The sequence below is a fragment of the Nestor notabilis genome, unplaced genomic scaffold, assembly GCF_000696875.1.
Source record: "Nestor notabilis isolate BGI_N333 unplaced genomic scaffold, ASM69687v1 scaffold3032, whole genome shotgun sequence".
NCBI classification, from domain to species: domain Eukaryota; kingdom Metazoa; phylum Chordata; class Aves; order Psittaciformes; family Psittacidae; genus Nestor; species Nestor notabilis.
Window position 1 is genome coordinate 1 of NW_009918575.1, and position 21,327 is coordinate 21,327.

At 36.4% G+C, this 21,327-nt stretch overlaps 1 protein-coding gene across 1 annotated transcript; it reads right to left on the reverse strand.

Moving 5' to 3' along the window:
• Positions 1-982: 982 nt before the first annotated feature.
• LOC104402006 (E3 ubiquitin-protein ligase MYCBP2-like) lies at positions 983-20,584 on the reverse strand (the record flags this gene model as incomplete). The annotated part of the gene is made up of 8 exons (XM_010009766.1): positions 983-1,074; positions 1,599-1,695; positions 4,604-4,675; positions 4,945-5,187; positions 5,405-5,601; positions 7,726-7,879; positions 11,622-11,837; positions 20,516-20,584. Coding segments are annotated over 8 exons (1,140 nt in total), but the record flags the coding sequence as incomplete, so codon positions are not given.
• Between the last annotated feature and the right edge of the window lie 743 nt (positions 20,585-21,327).

Sequence of the window (21,327 nt, forward strand, 5' to 3'; positions counted from 1 at the left end):
CCCAAACTATTCTATGATTCTATGAACTCCAGATACAGCCACGCCTGAATACCGTACTACCTACAAGCCGTATCAGTGTTCAGGTTACTCCTCTTTTGTTCTATCCCGTGTGGTTTTTCAGAACTAGAACATGCTGTGAGTGATTATTAAGATTGCAGTAGGGCAGCCACTACTATTTAGAGTTACGTACCTACTCAGGTTTCCTCAAGATATATACCCTCCCCCCTCTTCATTTCTTCTAACAGGAAATGGAAATAACCAGAAGTAGACCCCTTTGAATTTTTCCTAGCCAAAAGAATAAGGATATCTCTGCTCACAATGTAACACTGAGATACGTGCAGAAAGTAAAACAGCAAGTTCAAGGGCTGAAATACAAAGGATAGGAGTTATGAGAACATCTAGCATCCACTTTGACACCATCAGAAATCATACAAAATGCAACTGTGTGAAATACTTTGAGGGATTTATGAATGGGTATTCCCACAGTTACAGGATCTCCTTTTGCACTAAAAGATTAATACATTTTTGTTTAGCAGGCATGCTCTTGTGTAATTTGTGCCTTTTTACAGTATAAACACAACACTGTCTGTCTTGCAGAATGACACTTGTCACTGAGATTTGCAAAAGAAAGCTAGCAGCTCAGAGGTGTAGACTTTGAATGTACTCAAGTGTCTCTCAAGGCTTGTACAAAGAGAAATGATTTGTTTACCAGTGGTAAGATAATTAAGGACCTTGAAGGACCCTATTGGTTGAAGAAGCTACCTTAAGGTGAAGAAAGTAGAAAAACAATCCTACAAAGCAATTAAATTACTGTTTGTGTTAGAAATACAGAAAGCCTAGAGATTTTTTCTGAGGTTTCAGTCAGTGCCTTTTTATTTATGTCAGGATGCAACACAAAATCTTTCTTCTGAGGTAAAGAATAAGCTTGTCATTGTTCAATCAAAAGGTATTCTTATGCCTTTCTACTGCTTTTTGTGAGTGGCTAAGAACAGATGTGTTTTTCCAGAAGGTCATTAAAGCATGTTCCAAGAACATCCTCATCTTCAAAACAGAGCTCCAAGTTATGAGGCTCCTCTGCAAAAAAACACCCCAAACGAAACTACAAAAAGAAAATTCCAAAACAAATAAACAAAAACCCACAAACAATTTAAACATCAGGAGCACAGTCCCTTAGTGTTCATAAGACTCCTTTGTTTTTGGATACACTTCTACCTATATTAAAAAACAAATGGGTTCGCCATAGTTTGTAACTACCTAGATATAAGAGCCACTGGAAACTAAGTCATATCCAAGCAAATTCTCAAAGTTTAAAAACAAGGGGTGAAATAAAAATTCTTTAAGGGAGTTAATCACTTTAAGTCTTTCAATTAAGATGATCATACATTCTAAAATGTTGCAATATTCTTGTAGTAGTCAGAGTAAAATGCAAGATGTCTGAATGAAATACTGCAGTTGGTCTAGTAGAGCAAACCAAAGTCATAAAAAAGCAGTCTCTTTATGATCTAAAAATCTGTCTCAGTTTCTCTTCTGCTTACCTGAAAATACATAGCATGTATACAGTAAACTATAAGCATCTTCTCATAGCTGGAGGTTCTTACCTGGCAAAGCAACTGTACCGTCTTGTTCCAAGGTTTCAGGGTTTATTCTTATGGCTGTCATACTGTGATTATTCGCATCTCTATACAATAAATAACCCTGGTAAGAGTAAAAATATATATATTGTTATGAAAATATTCTTAAATACATCAAAGGGTATTGTTATGAGTGGAAAAAAACCCACAATCATCTTAGGTATTTTTTTTTTTAATATTAGAAACCCTTTAGTTTTACATTAAAATTACTTATCAACTTTTTTTCCACTCATCAAATTCTGCAGTGAAAACGGAAATTTGGCCTCCTTCCTCCACCATTTTTACATGCTGTAGATCAGTGTGCTAAAGATCATATACAGCTTTTGAAGCCATACATAGTAATTCTGTTTTTCGTATGTGTATACAATTGCAGTACAGATCCATGACCACAGTAAAAACCAGTGTTCCTGTTCCCACTTTCCAAATCAACAAAAGATTCACAGGAATTCCAGGAAAGAGATACATATATTGCCCTACATAGAAGGGTGATCATTAATGAATACGTGCATTAAAAACTAGAGAATTTTTCAAAAATCTTAGTTAACTACTTTGACTTCCACACTAATAAGATTCCATGTATTTATTCTCTGAGCTCTTCAAAGAAATACCCACAAAGTATATGGTGATTTTGGTGACAGGAGCCATGACACAAGGTTACATACGATGAGTTCTTACACTGCTCACCTCCCACCTCCTAACCAGACTTAAGGGAAAGCACACATTCACGACTACCGAGTTTCTCTTTCTGGTTCTGCATGTGCAGAATACCTTCATTTCCCCAAAACTACCTATATTCTGGTCAGCAGTCCATGTCAGGAAGTTTCCTTTGGTATACCAAAATAGTATCTTCTTTCTGTTCATTTGTGCATATATTTTTAAAGGTTTGATTCTGTCACCAGTTTAGAAGGCTTCTCAGTATAAAGATTTGCCTACCTGAAACTCACATTTGAGGTTTATTGTTTATACCTGTAACTTTGAGCGCACATCTAAAAAAACAGAGCCAAGTGAGGTTTTTTTAGCTTAAATTAGATTGGTTCCATAGGCCCTGATGTGTGTATAACGTGCACAGATCCATAAGAGAGGCAATATGGCAACTTTGCTCCCCTGTCTTTTTTGATCCTACAATGCTTGTGGATCCTTCAAAAATTTTGAGGGAGAAGGGCAAAAACACATTTGGGGAATTTAGACTTAGAAAGCACTTCTGCTATAAGAGCAGCTACAGAAAAAGACTACTTAAGGGTGCTTATGAACATACTCATCCAACGTAACTGAGGCCAACTAAAGTAGTATTCACCTGCAGGAGCGCTGCGGAGGCCATTATGAAAAATGACTAAGTAATGATCCTGACAATAGCATTGTCATAGAAGGAGATGCAACAATGGCTTGCAACTTGCTTTAAGCACAACTGACCTCAGGTGGGGATTCCACACATATAAGAATGGACACATTTCACAGGGAGGTCATTAAGGGTTAACCTACGAATATCTGTCAAACCTAATTACAGTCATCAACAGAAAAATCCAACCAACCCTTTTACTTCTATCTAAACTACTTGAAATTTCCTGGATAAATCAATCTCTGTGAAATGAGAAAAATCAAACCCATGCAAACTAGGAAAAGTAAGTAAAGAGCATTAAAATAGACAAGAAAAGCTTCAGTCTAAAATAACTGATATGATGAAGTTAGAAAAATCACTTGAATTTGAGCTGACTTAACCAAGCACCTGAAGTGAAACAAGACTGAAAGCACATCTTAACCTCTTTTATGAACACATACTTAGCAGTAAGTGCAATTTACACATCTTCCTATAAATACAGCCCCAGAGTGGCATTCTTCCAACTAACAGTGCCTTTGGGTACAGTCACTGTGACTGCATACACCTGTACAAGCACTCAGAGAAGAACATCAAATACATTTACAGCTATATACAAAATGTCCAAATGTGTAACTCTATACAGCGGAAACTGTATGGATCCTATTATTTTCCAAACTGATAAAACAGCTCCTGAATGAATGCATCTGCACACATGTATATTGTGCCAGTATTCCTTCTGGTGACCTGTTTTGATACTAAACAAAATCCCATTTTGTATGTGTATGTATATATATATATGAGATAACCGAAATAATAGAATACGTATTTGTAGTGAACAATTTAACTTCAAAAACATGGCAAGGAATGCATTTAATTTCACACTGGGACAATGAGATCACTCATAAAAATTGCTCAGTAGTTAAAAGATAAAGTAAATTCATTATGCTCTGAAATTTAATTTGTGTTTTGTTGTAGGGGTTGTTTTTGTTTCTTTGGGGGTTTGTTGGGGTTTTTGGGAGTGAGAGAGAGAGAGCATATAGTGGTAATAACAGGATTCTAAACACCCCACAGTTTTGATAATGAATGGCAAAGGTATAAAAAAAGGGTGGTTGATATTCCAGAAACTAACCCTAAGAAAACAAAATATCCAAATATAGTTAACTCTGCAGTGGTAACATGAACAATTATCTCTGCTTATGGCTTACACACCCTCAATCCTCCCCCAGCCAAAACAGCACTTCCTTATTTTACTGCAAATGTTTTAAAAAACAACTGATTTTCATAAATAGATATTTCAAGTGTTTTTACACTATTTTTTTGCAAAAGCATATTTTTACATCCACTAACTTCTTTAAGAAGCACACATCAACTGACTGTACAATTCATAAATTTACATGTTAAACCATTATACTGTGAGAAAGTCTTCAGAGTGACAACATCAATGACACTTTTCATTACGCCTTTCTATATGTCAGTATCATCAGATGTTTCTCATCTTCCACAATTTAAAAGTCAGTACCAAAAACCTGGTTTTTACAACTGAAGCCAAAGGAACGATACAATATCCATGTAAGCTTACTCTAAGACAAGGTCTACTTAAATTACTCATGAGGGATGGGGGTGGGGTGCATGTTTTATGTTTTAAATATTCACTTACCTGAGCATAACCTAACCAAGACTTCTTTTCTTTTCTGTTTTTGATGCGGGATGTAGAATTGTATATATGGCCCTGGAAAGCAAAAAAATCCAACAGTTAATAAATACCAGAGTGACAATTTTACAAATAATCATTTAGTGTCTAAATAACAATGTCTTGAACCACATTGACAAGCGAAAATTTTAAGAAAATACTGTAAAATTCTCATAGAAATCATCAGAAAAATTTAGACAAACTGTAGAAGAACTGATCATTAGTAAGCTCAAAGATTCTCAATGGAAACACGACATCATAAAAGTTAGTATTTTAACTATCATTCAGGCAAGAAGAAATAACATTACCCTCACTGTCCCGCTATATCCAGAGCCGATTTTGTAAAGTCCATCTTTACACAAGAGATAGAGGAAAAAGCCATCGCTCTGAAGTAAGCACTGGTCATCATCATCTACAGATATTTCTTTCAATGGCCATTTGTGCATCAAGGCTGCCTTCTTTATCCCATTACTAAACCAGTCCTGGATTTGGATTTTGCCCACCAGAACTGCCTGTACACTCCGTTGAAGAGAGTTTAAAATGGTTGGCACCTAAATAGTAAAATAAAGAGTAAAAAATACAACTGTTTTTCAAATGCTGTATTTTGTGTTCTCTCTCTAATACAAGAGTGACAAAATAAAACCTACTCTTATTGCAAAACTAGTGAGGGGAGAAAGGTTAACTGAATTTACACAATAGATCTTCTCAGAACTCATGTACACATCCATTTACATAAGCCCCCAGATTACAAAAGTTTTATTGCAAGACCTGAATAGTCTGACAAGCATGGCTGCCATTATTGGTGAGGATAGCAGAGATTGCTTGCAACGTCCTTCCTGTCTCTCCCCATGCAGCTACCAAACTGAAGAGGCAAGCGCAGGAAAGTGCTGTCAAGGACTGTCCTGTACTGTCATTCATTCCTGTGCTACGGACAGTTATCTCCAGAAGAAGCTGGAACAGGGATTCTGCAGATAAAACACAGTAATTACACAGACAAGTCACAAATCATACCAAGCAATTTTCCAGTCAATGTGAAATTAAAACTTGAAAAATATGCATCTTTCCTTGGCCATAAGTTTAGCCCTATTTTCAGACAGAAAAGAAAGCATCCCATTTAGATAGCCCTACAACATCCCAAACTTTTCATTCTTTTTCCACCAGAAATGCTGAGTCTTGATAATCACAACAGCCAGAGAAGAAAACCAAAGTCCTTCGATTACAGTGGAACATGTTAACAAGAAATGGGCCAGAGTTACTTTTCCTGCCTATTCCGTCTACCTCATTATTGCGATGATGTGTAGGTCTTTATGACAATTACCCATGTTGAAGCCCACCCTATTTCTCAGAAACAAGCATTTGAATTCAAAGCTTGAAAATTATTTTGATCATGTGTCTCTTTTCAAGCACTGTAGTGGTTGAACACCTGTGACAATCAAGGTGTGAACCAAAATCCACCTCCATTTTTTTGATAATATATACAAATAATCACTAAGGCAGCAATCAAAACAAAGCCTTCTTTGTAGCTTTTTAATATTCTGCATCAATACAAAATAAAAGCCTTCTGTAGCAAACTACTATCATCTTTGGAAATGCAATACTGTTGAGACATAACATAGAAAAACATACATAAAAAAATCTGTACAATCTTTACAATGGACACTATTGCCCAGGTTATTCATGAACATGAAACAATTAAGCTGCAATTAAGCAAGCCAAGCAGTTAAAGCCTCTCTGGTATGAAGGACGATGGCTGAAGTACAAGTATGGGGAGGCCTGGCAGGTTGACTATATCCCACTCCCACTGACCTGCCAAGGCAAGCGCTATGTGCTTACCATGGTGGAAGCAACCACCGGATGGCTGGAAACATATGCTGTGCCCCACGCCACTGCCCAGAACACTATCCTGGGCCTTGAGAAACAAGTCTTGTGGCGACACGGCACCCCAGAGAGAATTGAGTCAGACAATGGAACTCATTTCCGAAACAACCTTATAGACACTTGGGCTAAAGAGCATGGCACTGAGTGGGTCTATCACATCCCCTACCATGCACCAGCCTCTGGGAAAATCGAACGGTACAATGGGCTGCTAAAAACTACACTGAGAGCAATGGGTGGTGGGACTTTCAAACACTGGGATATACATTTACCAAAAGCCACCTGGTTGGTCAACACGAGGGGATCTGCCAACAGGGCTGGCCCAGCCCAATCAGAACTTCTACGTACTGTAGAGGGGGATAAAGTTCCTGTGGTGCTGATAACGTCAAGGTCGCGGGTTGCATCGCACCTTCAACAGTTGTAATTGCCAGCTTCTGTTTTGAGGGACCTTGTGGTTTCTTTATACATTTATCCACATTTCATTACCAAGCACCAACAGGTGAATAGCACACCTCCCTCCCAAGTGATGATTTTCTATTTTAAACAAAAGATGCTACAGCCTAGCCTTCTTCAGAGTTCTATAAACCAGTAAAAACTATGAGACTATGAGTTAACTAAAAATAATTGGATTTTAACTTAAAGGACATAATCAATTATACATTCAAAGCTATCAGAAGTTCAACTTTTATATTCAATATCATTAAAAACAAAATTAATTTTCAGGGAAGCTTTCTGATGAACAGAGGAAATAAAAGCAAGAATTCTGACACTCTTTTTAACAGTTTTACATAAATTGCCATATTCAGTAGCTAAGCTATACATTACAACAGCAGATGATGAGAATTTCACTGTAGAACTATCTTCTTTCCAATAAGACTAAGCATTTTATAGCTTCAGTAAGACAAATGAATTTGTGAAGTTGTATGGTTTACTACATTTCAGTGGAACATTGCATTACATACTAACAAAATCTGACTTTCATGCACATATACATACACACTCCCCCCTTTACATCCCAAAATTACTGTTCTACAGAATATTAATGCTGAGAAAGTACTGGTTACACCATAAGGAGTTTACACTCCAGAATAAAGTCAGTCAGTTAAGAACAAGCACATTACTGTCTCACAAATACTTGCTAGAAACCATTTTCTTCTGTCCGTCACAGTAACAGATACACGTTAATACAAATAAAGTAAGAGATGAGATATTACCTAGGACTTCAGGAGGTTCTGATTGCAGGCCTTCTGGTTGCTGGCCCTGAAGCACATTAAGTAGGGCTTGTAGGCTCCTGAGACACAAGGATGGATGAGAAAATCTTGTCTCCTTTATCAGTTCAAAGACTTCACATAATCCAACTTCAATGATCTAAGGAAGTACAGATATTTCAGAGTATCTGTTAGTATTTTTGCATCTTCATCAATAAAGGTATATCTCAGTGTTCACAGAAGATAGTTATCTGTGTAATAAAAATGTAATACAGAATACAAAGGTAATTCAAAAGAATTAAAATCAAGAACCCACCTACATAACTGTACTAGCAAATATTACACAGAAGTAATGTCATTATATGAAAGAGCTTATCTAAGCAGAATAATAGTTCACTGAAAAAAATAGGAAACTTAAAAGTTTTTTGATATAGTAAGACAAACTGTGCCTCTGAGGCCTTCTAATTTCTATGGAGTTTGCATTTTGACAGACCTTTTTCCTTGCTCATTAATGAGAACCAGCAAGCTAGAATTGGCTTGCAACCTGACTTCCCAATTTGAGTAATGATGCATTTGACAGCTGATACTGGCAGAACTAGTACTTTCCTCTCCAAAGACTCTGAGATTATTTTTTGTCACAAAACAAGGATTAATTGCTTGTCACTGAAACGCCATACGTACTTACAGACATGCATTATGCCAACTAATACAACATCTGTAAAAGTCCTGTTACAGCCACTCCCAATTTTCCCTTTTAGAATTCCTGAATATTCTGAGATTACAATTATGCTTCTCTCCACTGAATGTTCCCTTTCACTTCCTATTCAAAGTATGCAGTAATGATGAAGACGAAAGAGGGTTAACTAATTACAAATAAGCAACCGTATCTTCAAAACTTCACCATATGTTTCTGTCAGGACCAGAGCTCCAATGCTTAGAGTGCTTAATGTAGGTTCACCCCTAAATAAAATCTAAGGAAAAAAAGACTGAAACATGAAAATAAGTTAATGGAACTGCCACTCATGCTTAAAACAAATATATTCTGACGGGCAATAGTAAGTTCTACTGGATGCCTTAAAAAATGTCTTTTCTGTCATTCAATTTATCTTTATTCCTGTCTTCTGCAAGTTATTTTACAACCTGTTTGATTTTTGGAGGAAGAAGAGAAACATACTCAAATCAAGTCTTCAAAGTACAACAGCAATTTTGCTGCAAATTACACCTTACATTTCATATTTCCAGTGCAGTTGGAGAAAGCACACGCATGGCATCTACAGTAGTAAAAATGTCGACAAAATAACAGTACAGATGGTTTTTCCAGGATCCAAAACTCAGTTATCTTTTTATTTCTTTTTATAAAAGCAAATAGTGCTAGGACAAGGGGGAATGGCTTTGAACTGAAAGAGGATAGATATAGAGTAGATATTTGGAAGCAATTCTTCACTATGAGGGTGGTGAGGCACTGGAACAGGTTGCCCAGAGCTGCCCCATCCCTGGCAGTGTTCAAAGCCAGGCTGGATGGGGCTTTAAGCAACCTGGTCTAATGGAAGGTGTCCTTGCCCATGGCGGGAGGGCTGGAACTAGATGATCTTTAAGGGCCCTTCCAACCCAAACCCTTCTATGCTGATCTTGTAGGCTAAAGAATAGAAGGCACTGTAGTACATTTTTTAGAAATTCTCTTCAGTGATAGTATCTTTGAGAGAAACTGAGTAGTTCATTGTACTGTTCCCAATCTTCAGACTGAAAACCTCTTCTAGCAGTTGACAGAGGCAGCAGGAGAAAGCAGAGACTAACAAATAGAAAAAATAATTTTATGAACTTCCACTACAGCAGGAACCAACAATGGATAGTTCTGCTGGGATTTTGCCTGATCTGCACAGGTTTTGCGTTGCTTGGCTTTTTTTTTTTTTAAGTATCCAAGATCAACAGACTGGGTAGGCTTCTTAAAACAGGTCTTTTAACCTTTTTTTATATATTTATGTGTGTGTGTATTATACATATAGACACTCATACATATAACGTGTGTCTCTAAACTCCTCCAAACTGTGCACTGAATAAGAAGGGTTCTTTTCAAGACATCCTAAGCTTGTTCTCACTGCTCTCTGAAAGGTCTGAGCCAAAACAAGCACTGTTGCAGCCATAGTCTCTGTGTCACAACCTGCCAGCTCTTACTGATGCTCTCCATACAGCCATCTTCCCATTCCTTTTGCAACATCTTTGAGACTTCAGATCAAAAGTGTAAGCCCACGTTACAAAGGGTACACAAAATTCTAGCCTGGACACAGACATTATGAGAGAAAAGGGAAGTTTTCTACCTAGAATTTCTCCATCATTTTTTCTAAGCCACCATCTTTTTAAACCTGCATCACTTTTCCAACTTATCCTTTTGATAAACTCTCTAACACCTTTAAACAATGCCAGTGTTTTAGTTGCCACATGCAAGTGTTCTGTCCGTATCCCTGATAAATCTCATCCTTCTTGGAACCTCTTTTCATTTCAAAATCTCTTTAAGACTCCATTGAATTCTTTACGAATGCTAATAGCTACACTGCCTTTTACTTAAATTTCAAATGAAGCATCTACAATCACTTGTTTATTCACTTAATATAATCCACAAGGAGTCAAATGCAGTTCATAAACAAGGGGGAATGGCTCCAAACTGCAATGGTATAGATTTAGATTAGATATTAGGAAAAAATTCTTCACTGTGGAGGTGATGAGACACTGGCACAGGTTGTCCAGAGAAGCTGTGGCTGCCCCATTCCTGGCAGTGTTGAAGACCAGGTTGGATGGGGCTTTAAGTAACCTCAACCAGCAGAAGGCATCCTTGCCCATGCAGGGGAGTTGGAACTAGGTGATCCTGAAGGTCTCTTCCAATCCAAACCAGTCTATTTATTCTGTGACTTATCAACCATGAAATTTCAGTTACCAAGTTGCAGTTACCTGACTTGGTTATATTCCTTTGCAATTCCCCGCCACTATATTTGAATGCCAACTTTGCCCTTCAGATACTACCTAAACATAATCCCCTATAAAACTCTAATTTTCCAAGCAACTAGAACATTCTACAAAATCACTGCTGCAAGAACCTTCATAATTCAGGGTTTGGTTTAGAGCAAATAAAAGGAAAAGTTAATCTGAATGTGCTTTCTAGACTCCAAACAACAAAAGGAAGCAGGATTCATAGCATCAATAAGCTAGCAATAATCAAAACTACATGCACAGAAGCTACACAGTACAAAACCAGTGAATCAGCAAATCAAAAAAAAAGAAAAAAAATCAGCAACTCCTATATAAATTATAAGTACAGAAGTACTGAATGGTAAAAAAACCTACCCTGTTGAACTGCAATGTTCAAATTCTTAATGTCCATTACTGTAGTTATCAGTGCCAAAAGGCACTAAAGCCAAAACAGGGGAAGATTAAAAAACTAAAGTAGTAAGAATAATTGACAGTTACTGCAATTACACATACACCTGGCAAATCATCTTAGAAAACACTCCACCAGTTGAATTCCAATAGCAGAAAGATTTATTCTTTTATGGCGTACAGCAAAAGAAAGCAGCCTTTATCACTACAGGTAGTAGCCTCTGACAGATGAAGAGCTGCCTTATTTGCTTTTTGTGTAGACCTTTGAGGCTGTTGGTCATTTTTAAACACCAGTAAAGGAGTACATGCTTAATGTTTACCTCACATTTCACTGACTTAAAATTAATTACTGGGTGGATATATAGATCTTCCTAATTCATCAACTCGGATGATTCGGGAGTAGATTGACTACAAATGAATTACAGCTATTTTCTAAGCAGCTGGCTTGTAATGCTGTTCTTTATTCCCCACAAAGAACATACCAACATTAGATGAAACACCTGGCATGCTTTAAACTGTATCCAGTTACTTGCCTTTGGAAGTTTAATAGGTGGCTCTTTGGATTCCTCTTCTTCATCACTGTCTGAATCCCCACTTTGTACACTGTTCTTTGAAGCCAAAGATACAGATGCTTCCTTTTTTTGCCACTCCAATACACAATGGCGGACATTGCAGTAAACATTAAAAGCTGAAGGGTTGCTGTGTAATCTGATATCTGGTATGGTTATGGTACTCTCTAGGTTTTCAGTCTGAAAAACAAGATTAGTTTTAAGTTAATTAGAAGTTTCAAGATTCATTAAATATAAGTAATCTCGACAGTCTGAAATTTTGGTCGACCAAATGATGCTCAAGCAGGAGACTAAATTTTCCTATTGAAGTACCAATTATATTTCAGGCAAGAAAGAAGGTAGGAAATGAAGATAATTCAATACATTCCCTCTGGCCTCAGTCTTTACCTCTCATACCTTGATGAGGACACTGGATGGAAAATGAAAGCAGCTCAGGCAGTGAAATGGTCCAAACCTCTGCCACTGTCAAAAGCCTATCAGAATTCAAGGTTTATCTTCTTCATAGGGTCAGTTGCTGGGGTTTTTTTTAATTATTATTGAACTTTTAAAAGCATTATTCTATTTGTTTGTTTTAATCCCTTGTTAAATAATAATAAAAATAAGCTAGATGTATTAGAAATTAAAAATACCATTACTTTTGTCATTAAATGAAAACACACAGCAAGTTCAAAAACTCCCCTGGCTGGATGCTGTGGATAATAATTTTGTGGGTAATAAATACCTAGTGGACAAACTACTGAACACAAAAATCTACAAAGCCTACAGTGTAACAGGACACTGTCCTGCTTTCACAGGCCCTGAGCTGCAAAGTAAGAATTGTGAAACTGTTCTGAGAAACTACCACTACACATACCCTTATACCCTACCACTTACCCTCCTCTCCTGCCCTTGGTATCTACTAATAGTACATTACTGTCAGCCACTGCCAAGACACAGAAGAGCCTCCATGAAGCTGTCATTAGACTTGGGAAATTATTAATAAAAAATAATTCTAAAAACATCTTTCAAATTCTGCCCCCTACTCTTCCTCTCTGCTACAGTAAGAGTGAACAGTAGAAATGACAGACTTAAAAACCAACAACCAAAATGTCACAACAACAACAAAAAATCCCCAGACAGGGCTATACTTTCTCTTCTTCTGTGCACTATTAATTACTAGGCTGGTTTGAGCACCGGCTGTGAAAAACTGGACTTCAGGCACTTAGGAGGAAGCAATTCTCTGTAATACCTCGATGTAGACAGAAGGCCCAGAGACTGCCTAAGGAGAGAAAGCCTAGATTAAGAGTGAAGGACAAATTTGCTTCAACATGCAAGGGAAAATTTGGAGATACATTAGGCCAGACTGAGTCAAGGTCATGACTATTAACCTATTAACATAGTTATTTTGGTTTGTTTCTTGTATTCTTGGGGGGCATTGAGGGCGAAGGATTACTGTCTTTTTCTTTCTTTTTATTTAATAGGTATTGTGAATGACAACCTTCATTTGGCAGGAGAGTATACAGCAAATTATATTACAGTGATTTGGAACAGATCAGAGTGGAAATATACACCTGTGAGAACATTGATAGGAAAGAGGACTTTAATACAGAAGAAGGGAAAAGAAGTTTGAGATCCATGAACTGGATAATGTTTTAATGGGGTGGTTTATTCTGTAGTACAGTAGTCACAACTTTATGTATCAAAACAAAGCAATAGTTCACAACATATTTTTATCTCTGCATATCTTATTATTACCAGGAGTAACACCGGCTTCTAAGTTAGATCATTTAACACCGTATTTAAGAAACTTAAAAAAAACCCTCAAAATAGCTTCAAAATATGTCAGTTTACATATTTCATTTTGACTATATTATTATTCTAACTGTACTGGTATATATTCACGTATCTTTCCTTTCCATTATTACTACAAAATTATTGCAAACATCATGAAGCAATGACTTACTCTATAGACTATTTTATACAACACAGACAATGTGTTAATTTTTCACCCTTGTCAGTGTTAGCAGTAAGCACAAAACAATAAAGATGGGGAGGGGGGAGAAAAAAAAAAGCAAGCTGGAAAAAGTTCCCTATAAACTTATTGGAAGTTTGGGGGCTTTTTCCCTTCTTTTTTTAGCAGAACATAACTTCTGCCATTAGGGCTTGAAAGACCACGTAGGTTTGGTCCTTGTTAAACACGAGTACCTTTGAAATAATAAAGCTGATGTTTTTAAAACCCTGCAAGAACTCAAACCTCACATTATTCCAGTATCAAATTGCATCAGAATAGATTTGGACTGATACCAATGATAATGAGCCACTACATACTTTAAAATGTATTTGGCACCAGAAAACTAAACAGCTATAACATATGACTCCTCTGTATGTCAAATATCCATACACATACCCCAAGAGGTTTTGCAGCTGCTGCTAAGACAAAAACACCATGTAAGCTTTCAGCTTTAAAACTAACACAGATGAACTGAGCAGGTTAGAAAGAAAAAGAAAAAAATTAGTAAGTTTACCATGCATTTCCTAGTTTACTGACAGTTACAGGAAAAGTATCTGGAACCTCTGAAATATCTCTATCTGAAGTTCACTTATCTAATTAGTATCATTTATTGCAATTATAAAATCTGTGAAGAGTTTCCATTCCAGTTTTCTTGTCAGGAGTTCAGCTTAGTCTTAGTTCCAGAACAGCCTCAGTTCTGTGGCTTACATAGCCTCTTCTGAAATAGGTTGGCCAAGTTGTTTAACCAGCACAGATAATTTTAGACATGACAGTGCTAGACAAAACATCAGTGTATGTTTTCTTGCCTATTAATAAAAAGCTGACTAATTTTCAGAAATTAACTCCTTCCTTATTCTTAATACAATTGTTAAAAAATCCCTTACTTAATGTGTTACCTTTTAAATAGTAAGCACTTTAACCATTCTTTCTGTGTTCAGTGTCTCAGTCTTTTACAACAGGGTAACTATAGTTACATAGAGTTAAGTAATCTCCTACTCAAGACTTCAACATCACAATATTCTCCAGAACCCAAAAAACCCTTCTCTATCTGAAGAGTGTAGCACTAGAATATACGACTCAATGGTTTAATTCCTAGCTGTGATGTTAACCCAATGTCTGCATTTCTTATTTCATACCTCTATTTTCTCTTCATTATACCGTATCTGAGAACTGTAAATTCTTTGAAACCAAAAGTAGATTATACTTCATTCTGTTATATGCTCAAAAAATAGAGCAGCAAACCTAACACGGGTACTTAAGAATTTTGCCACTTTAAAAAGACTGGCCTTATGACTGCATTAAATAAATCCCTTTTTGAACAATAAGTTGAACAATAAGGGTTGTAAAAACAGGTTAAAACTTAAGGATAATAATGACTTTCACCATTTACTATCTTTCATTTGAGGAGAAAATAAAAACTCAACTGAATTAACATTAAATGTATAAACATACAGATGCTTGGGATGCCTAAAGGGAAAAAGAAAGGTGCTGAATGACAAGACACAGTTTCTGGTTAAAGAGTAGGAACAGAACTTCTGATCATCACCTTGTTCTCTCTCCCCGCACAAACTTCACTATAAGGTAAACACCACTGACAATTTATTCATGATGGATTTGCTCAAGCCTCTGAGGAGCTTAAACTATCATATTTATAGTTTCCAAGTCTTCAAAGCAAACATCTGTTCAAAAGTGGAGGTATATAAGCAGGTTGTATTAACATCACTTTTTATTTCTTTTACAAAAGTCAGAGATGGAGTCAATTAAGACAAAAAAGAAACAGAAAATGTTTCTGTTCCTCTCGTGCAAATACTCATTCAGTAAGCACTTTCCAGTTTTAATTTTCTTCAACAATGGCAGTGGAAAGTATTAATAACAGATATCAGAAATTTTTACCATATGAGGCAAGTTTTTTCCTTTCCAGATTACAACAGATTCCTAACCTCACTCAGGTCAGATGCACCAATCGGATCAATTCATCATTAACTGGAAATTTCTTTTTCTGCAACTAATGAGAACTATGGCACTGGGTCACTCTTCTATGCTACCACCCATACAATCTTGCTACCAGCTCCTAGATTTTGAGGTAAAATAGATCACTATGAAAATCTAACCACTAACTGTGCCTACAGAACCCCACTTAAGTTTTACATCAAACTAATAAAGTCTACTTTAAGTTACAGCAATTCCCTTAATGATACTGCATTTCATGTTGGGCAAAGTACTTCTATATTGCCAAGGAAAATGTTAGAAGATAAAATGTTAATTGACTTCTAAAAACTCAGTAAAGCAGTTAATTTGTGCAAATTAATAAACTGTCTAGGATTGTTAATAATGCAATCAGACTGCTCTTGAGCTATGAGATACATTATTTCAAGAAAAACTCCACCCTATAACTTGTTTCTTGGTATTAAGGGTATCAAGGTCCACAGAAACATGGAATATCTTCACATGACACTGTGCATACAGTGAAAAGCTACAATCATATTTTCTGCACCTCTAAACGGCCTTTTTTTGATGGCTGTTGGAATACTGCACTGCAAAGTACTCACCAAGTACAAAAATTACTAGAAGCCCAGCTTCTAGGATGACTTAGTGAAGAGCAGATGATAGGCTCTACCTTTTTTATTCTCCCAAAGCATTTGGATTCTTGAAATACAAAATTGCTACCACTTTCATAAAGAATGGAGCATCAAGACGGGGAAAGAGAATGATGCTTTTTGATTTAGTGACTTTTATGTGAGCTGTAAGAAAGAGGGACATTCTGAAACCTTTATTTTTTTTTTGTTTCACTTGGTACCATCTCGAATTGAAAATGCAACTTCTTAATCTAGATACATGATGAAACATACATCATAGAACAACAGATACCCAGTATTCATCCCATCTTCTGTCTCAAGTGCTGCAAAAATTTATTTGTGCTAGACAAAACATTTTAAATTAATTTTGATGGAAATGAAGAGCAATTCTTAAACACAATATCATTCTCACAAAATGTACAATATTAAGCTTCAAAAAGAAGATTCTGAAACCACACAAGGTGAGGTAACAGTGATGAAAGGTCATTTCGATGGTCAGAAGGACTAAGACATCTTTTTCAGATGAACAGATAGAGGATTTGTAAAGGCAATAAACCTAACTAAATCACTCGGAAAAGTTCACTGTATTTTAGGTAGACAAAAGAGAAATAGATTATGTTCTCCAAACATTTAAGATAAAATTAGAAAAGCCTTTCTCTTGAAGTTTTAAGGGATATTAAAGAAAGAACAATTCAATCCTGAGCTACTGAATAAAGAAATCTAAATACAGGCCTGAGAAATTGCAGTGCCAATATAAGTAAAGATTTAATATATAAAGGTAAAACTATTTCTTCCGTGTTACTTTTTTTCCTGTAAGTAACACAGAAAGAATGAAATGCAGATGCCCATACTCTGACGTATGACTTGTTCTTTTAAACATATAGTCCCTGCTGAATGGAAGGATGCATTATGTAAGAGAGGTTAAATGGCACAGGTTTGGTTCATATAATAGAACAAACAGACTCACAAGTACCCTTCTCAGTTAGCCTTTTGTAATGTTCCAGTACACTCAAGAAGTGGGAAAAAAGAAACCCTCTGGTCTCCCCTTTACACTTGTCTTGCACATAAACAGTTTTCCCAAAAGATTACATCCATACATAGCTTATTTTCTGACCAGTTTATTTCCTTCCTCTTGAACCTGCAACAACCATTTATTCTCAGATGTGATGGAAATAGACTATAATCTAGGAAAGGAAAGTTAATCTGTTGTTAAAGATAGATAAGGCTGTAATAACCATCTGATCTAACCTGTGCATAACAGAGCACAGAACCTCACCAAATATTTCTTTGGACTGTTAAAACATCTCTTGGAAAGGGATACCCTCTTGAGGTGCAAACACCAAATAATACAATAGCCATTGAAAACACTGTCAAATTATTTGAGTAGCTATGAGTGGTTTTGATGAGACAAATATTTATCCCAGTTGATTCACCTTATACATCTAACCATTAGCTTAAATTTGTCTGCTACATGAACTGTCCTTTCCCAAGGTTTTATTCTGTCCATTTGTATAAAGCTAAAGAAGTCATAGTTTAAAACTTCTGCCTAAACAGGTGGAAGCTGATCAGTGGAAGTACATTCCATGTCTCTGGTGGACTCCAGTTTTTCAGTCTTCTTCAAATAACATTATGAGAAAAAAAGATAGTGAGCTCTGGCTTTCCACCCAGTCTGTCAGCCAAATGTCCTAAGCAGCACCTTTACGAGTTAACAGGAAAGTGGGAAAACTCCAGGCAGTGAAAAGGGAATGAGGGATGAGAAGCAGCAATATTCATAGGGTTGAGGTAAGTTACACAGCCTACAATTTTCTACTGATAAAAAAAAAAAAAAAAAAGAAGAAAAAAGATAATAAACCACAAAACCAAAAGTTAACAGTAGTTCAAATACAAGTAATCGTAACATGACCCCAGCTTAGAAAGACACTAACGCTCAAAATATTGGGCTGCATTAAACACCAATTAAAGTTTTATACTTAAAATGTTGTAACATTTAATGTCTAAATGACAGAAATAATTTTCTTCCAGTTGCTCAACAATGACCTTTTTTTTCTTAAAAAATGTTCTTTCCTCTTCAATTATTAAATTCTCATATTTATAAAATGCAGGGTATAAATAACAAAATTTTTCGGGTCCTTTGGCTTATTCTTAATTTAAGGCCCTCCCAGCCTCTACCAAGCCTATTAAGAGAAAGCTCCCATCTCTGTTCAGACTGAAAGACCCTGGTTATTGAAAAATTAAACTAATGCACAGAAGATCTCTTGCTCAGAATGTCCAGTAGTGATGGGCTTTTCAGTAAACCCTATCATAAGGCTTCAAATGGAAACATGTATTTTCCTGACAATAAACACATCTGTTTTCAGACATTCCATTGTAAAAATTATCATTGTGCTTACTCTGCACTGGTAAGCATGGGGGGAACCAACAAAACAAACAAACCAATGACAAAAAAACCCCAAGAAAACAACCAAACCAAACAAAAAGCCCCCAAACCACTTCAGCAGTAAACAAAGTTTGATAAAGTCAGCCTCACATCTTTAGGTTCTCCTTCCCTTTTCAGCTACATTTTTCAGGAAATACACAATTTCCTGCTATCACGCAGGAATAAGCTGGAGTACCTTCCTCTACCTCAGTGACTTGAAACACCAATACTCTGCTGGTCAACTCTGGCTTGCCTCAAAGGCTGTCTAGAATAAAGGCATCAGTAAAAGACATGCAAAAACCCATTATGCCTTTCAAAGACAGATAAATCTCACTTAATACTTTAAGTGGAAGCCATTTTAAATTCAAGAAAAATCTTGTAAACAACCCTCCATAGGCATGAGGTGCAGAGATGATCAGTTAGTGCCAGATCTGTAACTACTGACAAGAACCAGCCTTTAGGATGCTCATATTGTCTTTGGCCATTCAGAAGGGATCCTACCAACCCATTTATGTAATGCAAATAAAACTAAGAAGCACATTTGACTGCCAAGCTTGAGAAGAACAGTTCTGGATTTAGCTTTCTGCTTGGCAGTTGAACTAGGGCACCACTATCCAGAAAGACAAGTTTCCCTTTATATGGTAACAATGATGAAAGCTGAAGAGTTATTTTAGAAGCACAAGTTTCTGCCACTAGATAGAACACACAAAGACTAACTACATTCTGTAAAATTTCTTCAAATTTCTAACTTGGTTTTCCATGTTGACAGTAGGTCTGATAAAATCATGACAGGAATAGGGCTAAAACTGCTAGTATCATAGCAACTGAAGAAAGGACTGGAAAATTCAGTTTGGACCAAAAATATTTCACTGTACAGTACTGAGAACAGAAAGTGAAGATAAGACCCTTTTATACCATAGTCTGGAGCTGCACTACTTGAGATAAGTAGAACAATCTGGTAAGTATCCAAAAAGGCAATACCAAGTGAAGAGATACAGAGCTTGCTTCACCCTCCCAAAGTCATCTGTCTTGAGATAGAGGAACTATATGAGGTGTGGCAAATAGAGATAAGATGGCCAATTTGATCTACAGTCTACTTGTATTATAAGAACATTCAACTGACTACAGTGTTTTTACTGGATATTCCAGTGGTTCTTCAGAACTACTCCAGAAAGGAGCTACTTTTTCTCTACTGACTACACTGGGAACCTAGAAAGAAGTCTCCATGCCTGCAGTATGCCTTCATTAAAATCCCCCCAAGACTCCAGCTTAAACAGAAAAATAACAGCTCTGTAATTAAGAATGCAGTAGAGGAGTACTGTAAAATACTGTTGCTTCTGCCTAGATTTCTTGTCTGCAACAAGTAAACATTTCAATGAGGTTCACTGATTCTGCTACCATACATTTAAAGGGATGGAGGCAGAAGTTACACAGGGAGAAAATATTAATAGAAACCAGTAAGTATCATCTACTCCATTACGGAGGAATTCTCAGAGGTAACTTTGGCTTCCTTAGACACTGAATGCTCCCTTTTGCCTTTAGGTAATATGGACAGAACTCTTCGCAGCTGTTGGCTAGACATGCATCTCTTAAAACTTAACTATAAAACCAACATGTTTAGCTATACTTACACTTTAGGAACTGGAGAACAAAAAATGCTCTTCATATTATTTCATGATGAACATTAGTAGCAAACACAGCTGAATAAGGTTAACGTTGTAGTCATGTAGAATACAGTAAACAGACAAATACTGGCCTATTATTATAATTTCTAAACAAATTGCTAGTTACACTTTTTCTTTTTCCTCATATTTCTCTCAGTTGAAATTACTTTTGGTTTTGAGTCAGACCTTTGTCCAGTTAGTTACAGACTTACCTTGTTGCGTGTTTTGACTTTCAACTTAGTCTTCTGTTTCCTTTTCAATTTTTTCTTGCTAAAAAGTTTCTTACTTCTGAAAAAGAGGAGAAAAGCCATGAGAACGAAAGAATTAAGCTCCCTTCCATGCTCCATGGTAAACAGCAGCAACAGCAGAGGAAAAAAAATCCTCAAGGATCTAAATCCTTTAAAGGAAAAGAAGGCCTCTAAAATATTTTCTCCTAAGCAAAGGGAACCAATACAGGCAGAATTTCAGAGTATAAACCAGAGTATAAAGCACATAAAATGATGGTTTCCTAATGCTTCACTGATTTAAGATCTTTTACTCTCACCAATTTAAGCAGAATATATGCTAGGACAGACAAAAAAATCCCTGTATTTTATACTGGTTTACCCTACTGTTTCTATTAGAAGTCCATTAGTGCCACACTAATGCTAGAAGCAAGAATTACTGATGATCTCAGTAAGATAACCTGTTACTACACAACACGTATGTTTTGTGAAGGCTTTACCAGATAAAGATGCAAGACCTCCAAGACAAAAAAGAAGCTTTAAAAATACATTATTTGGCAGAAAATTCAGCTGGTGGAAAAAACTGCAATTTCTGAACACAGCTTTTTAAATTTTTGTCTGGATTTTTCCCACCCTCAACTTACAGACTTTTCATTTCCATTTCTTTACATTACAGCTCTAGCTAACATACGCTCTTCTAATCCTCTTCTGCCCACACCTCATTCCTGTCACATTCTCTCTCCATTTTACTACTAAGTTAAAAAAATTATACCCCCTCAAAAGACACCATATACACACAC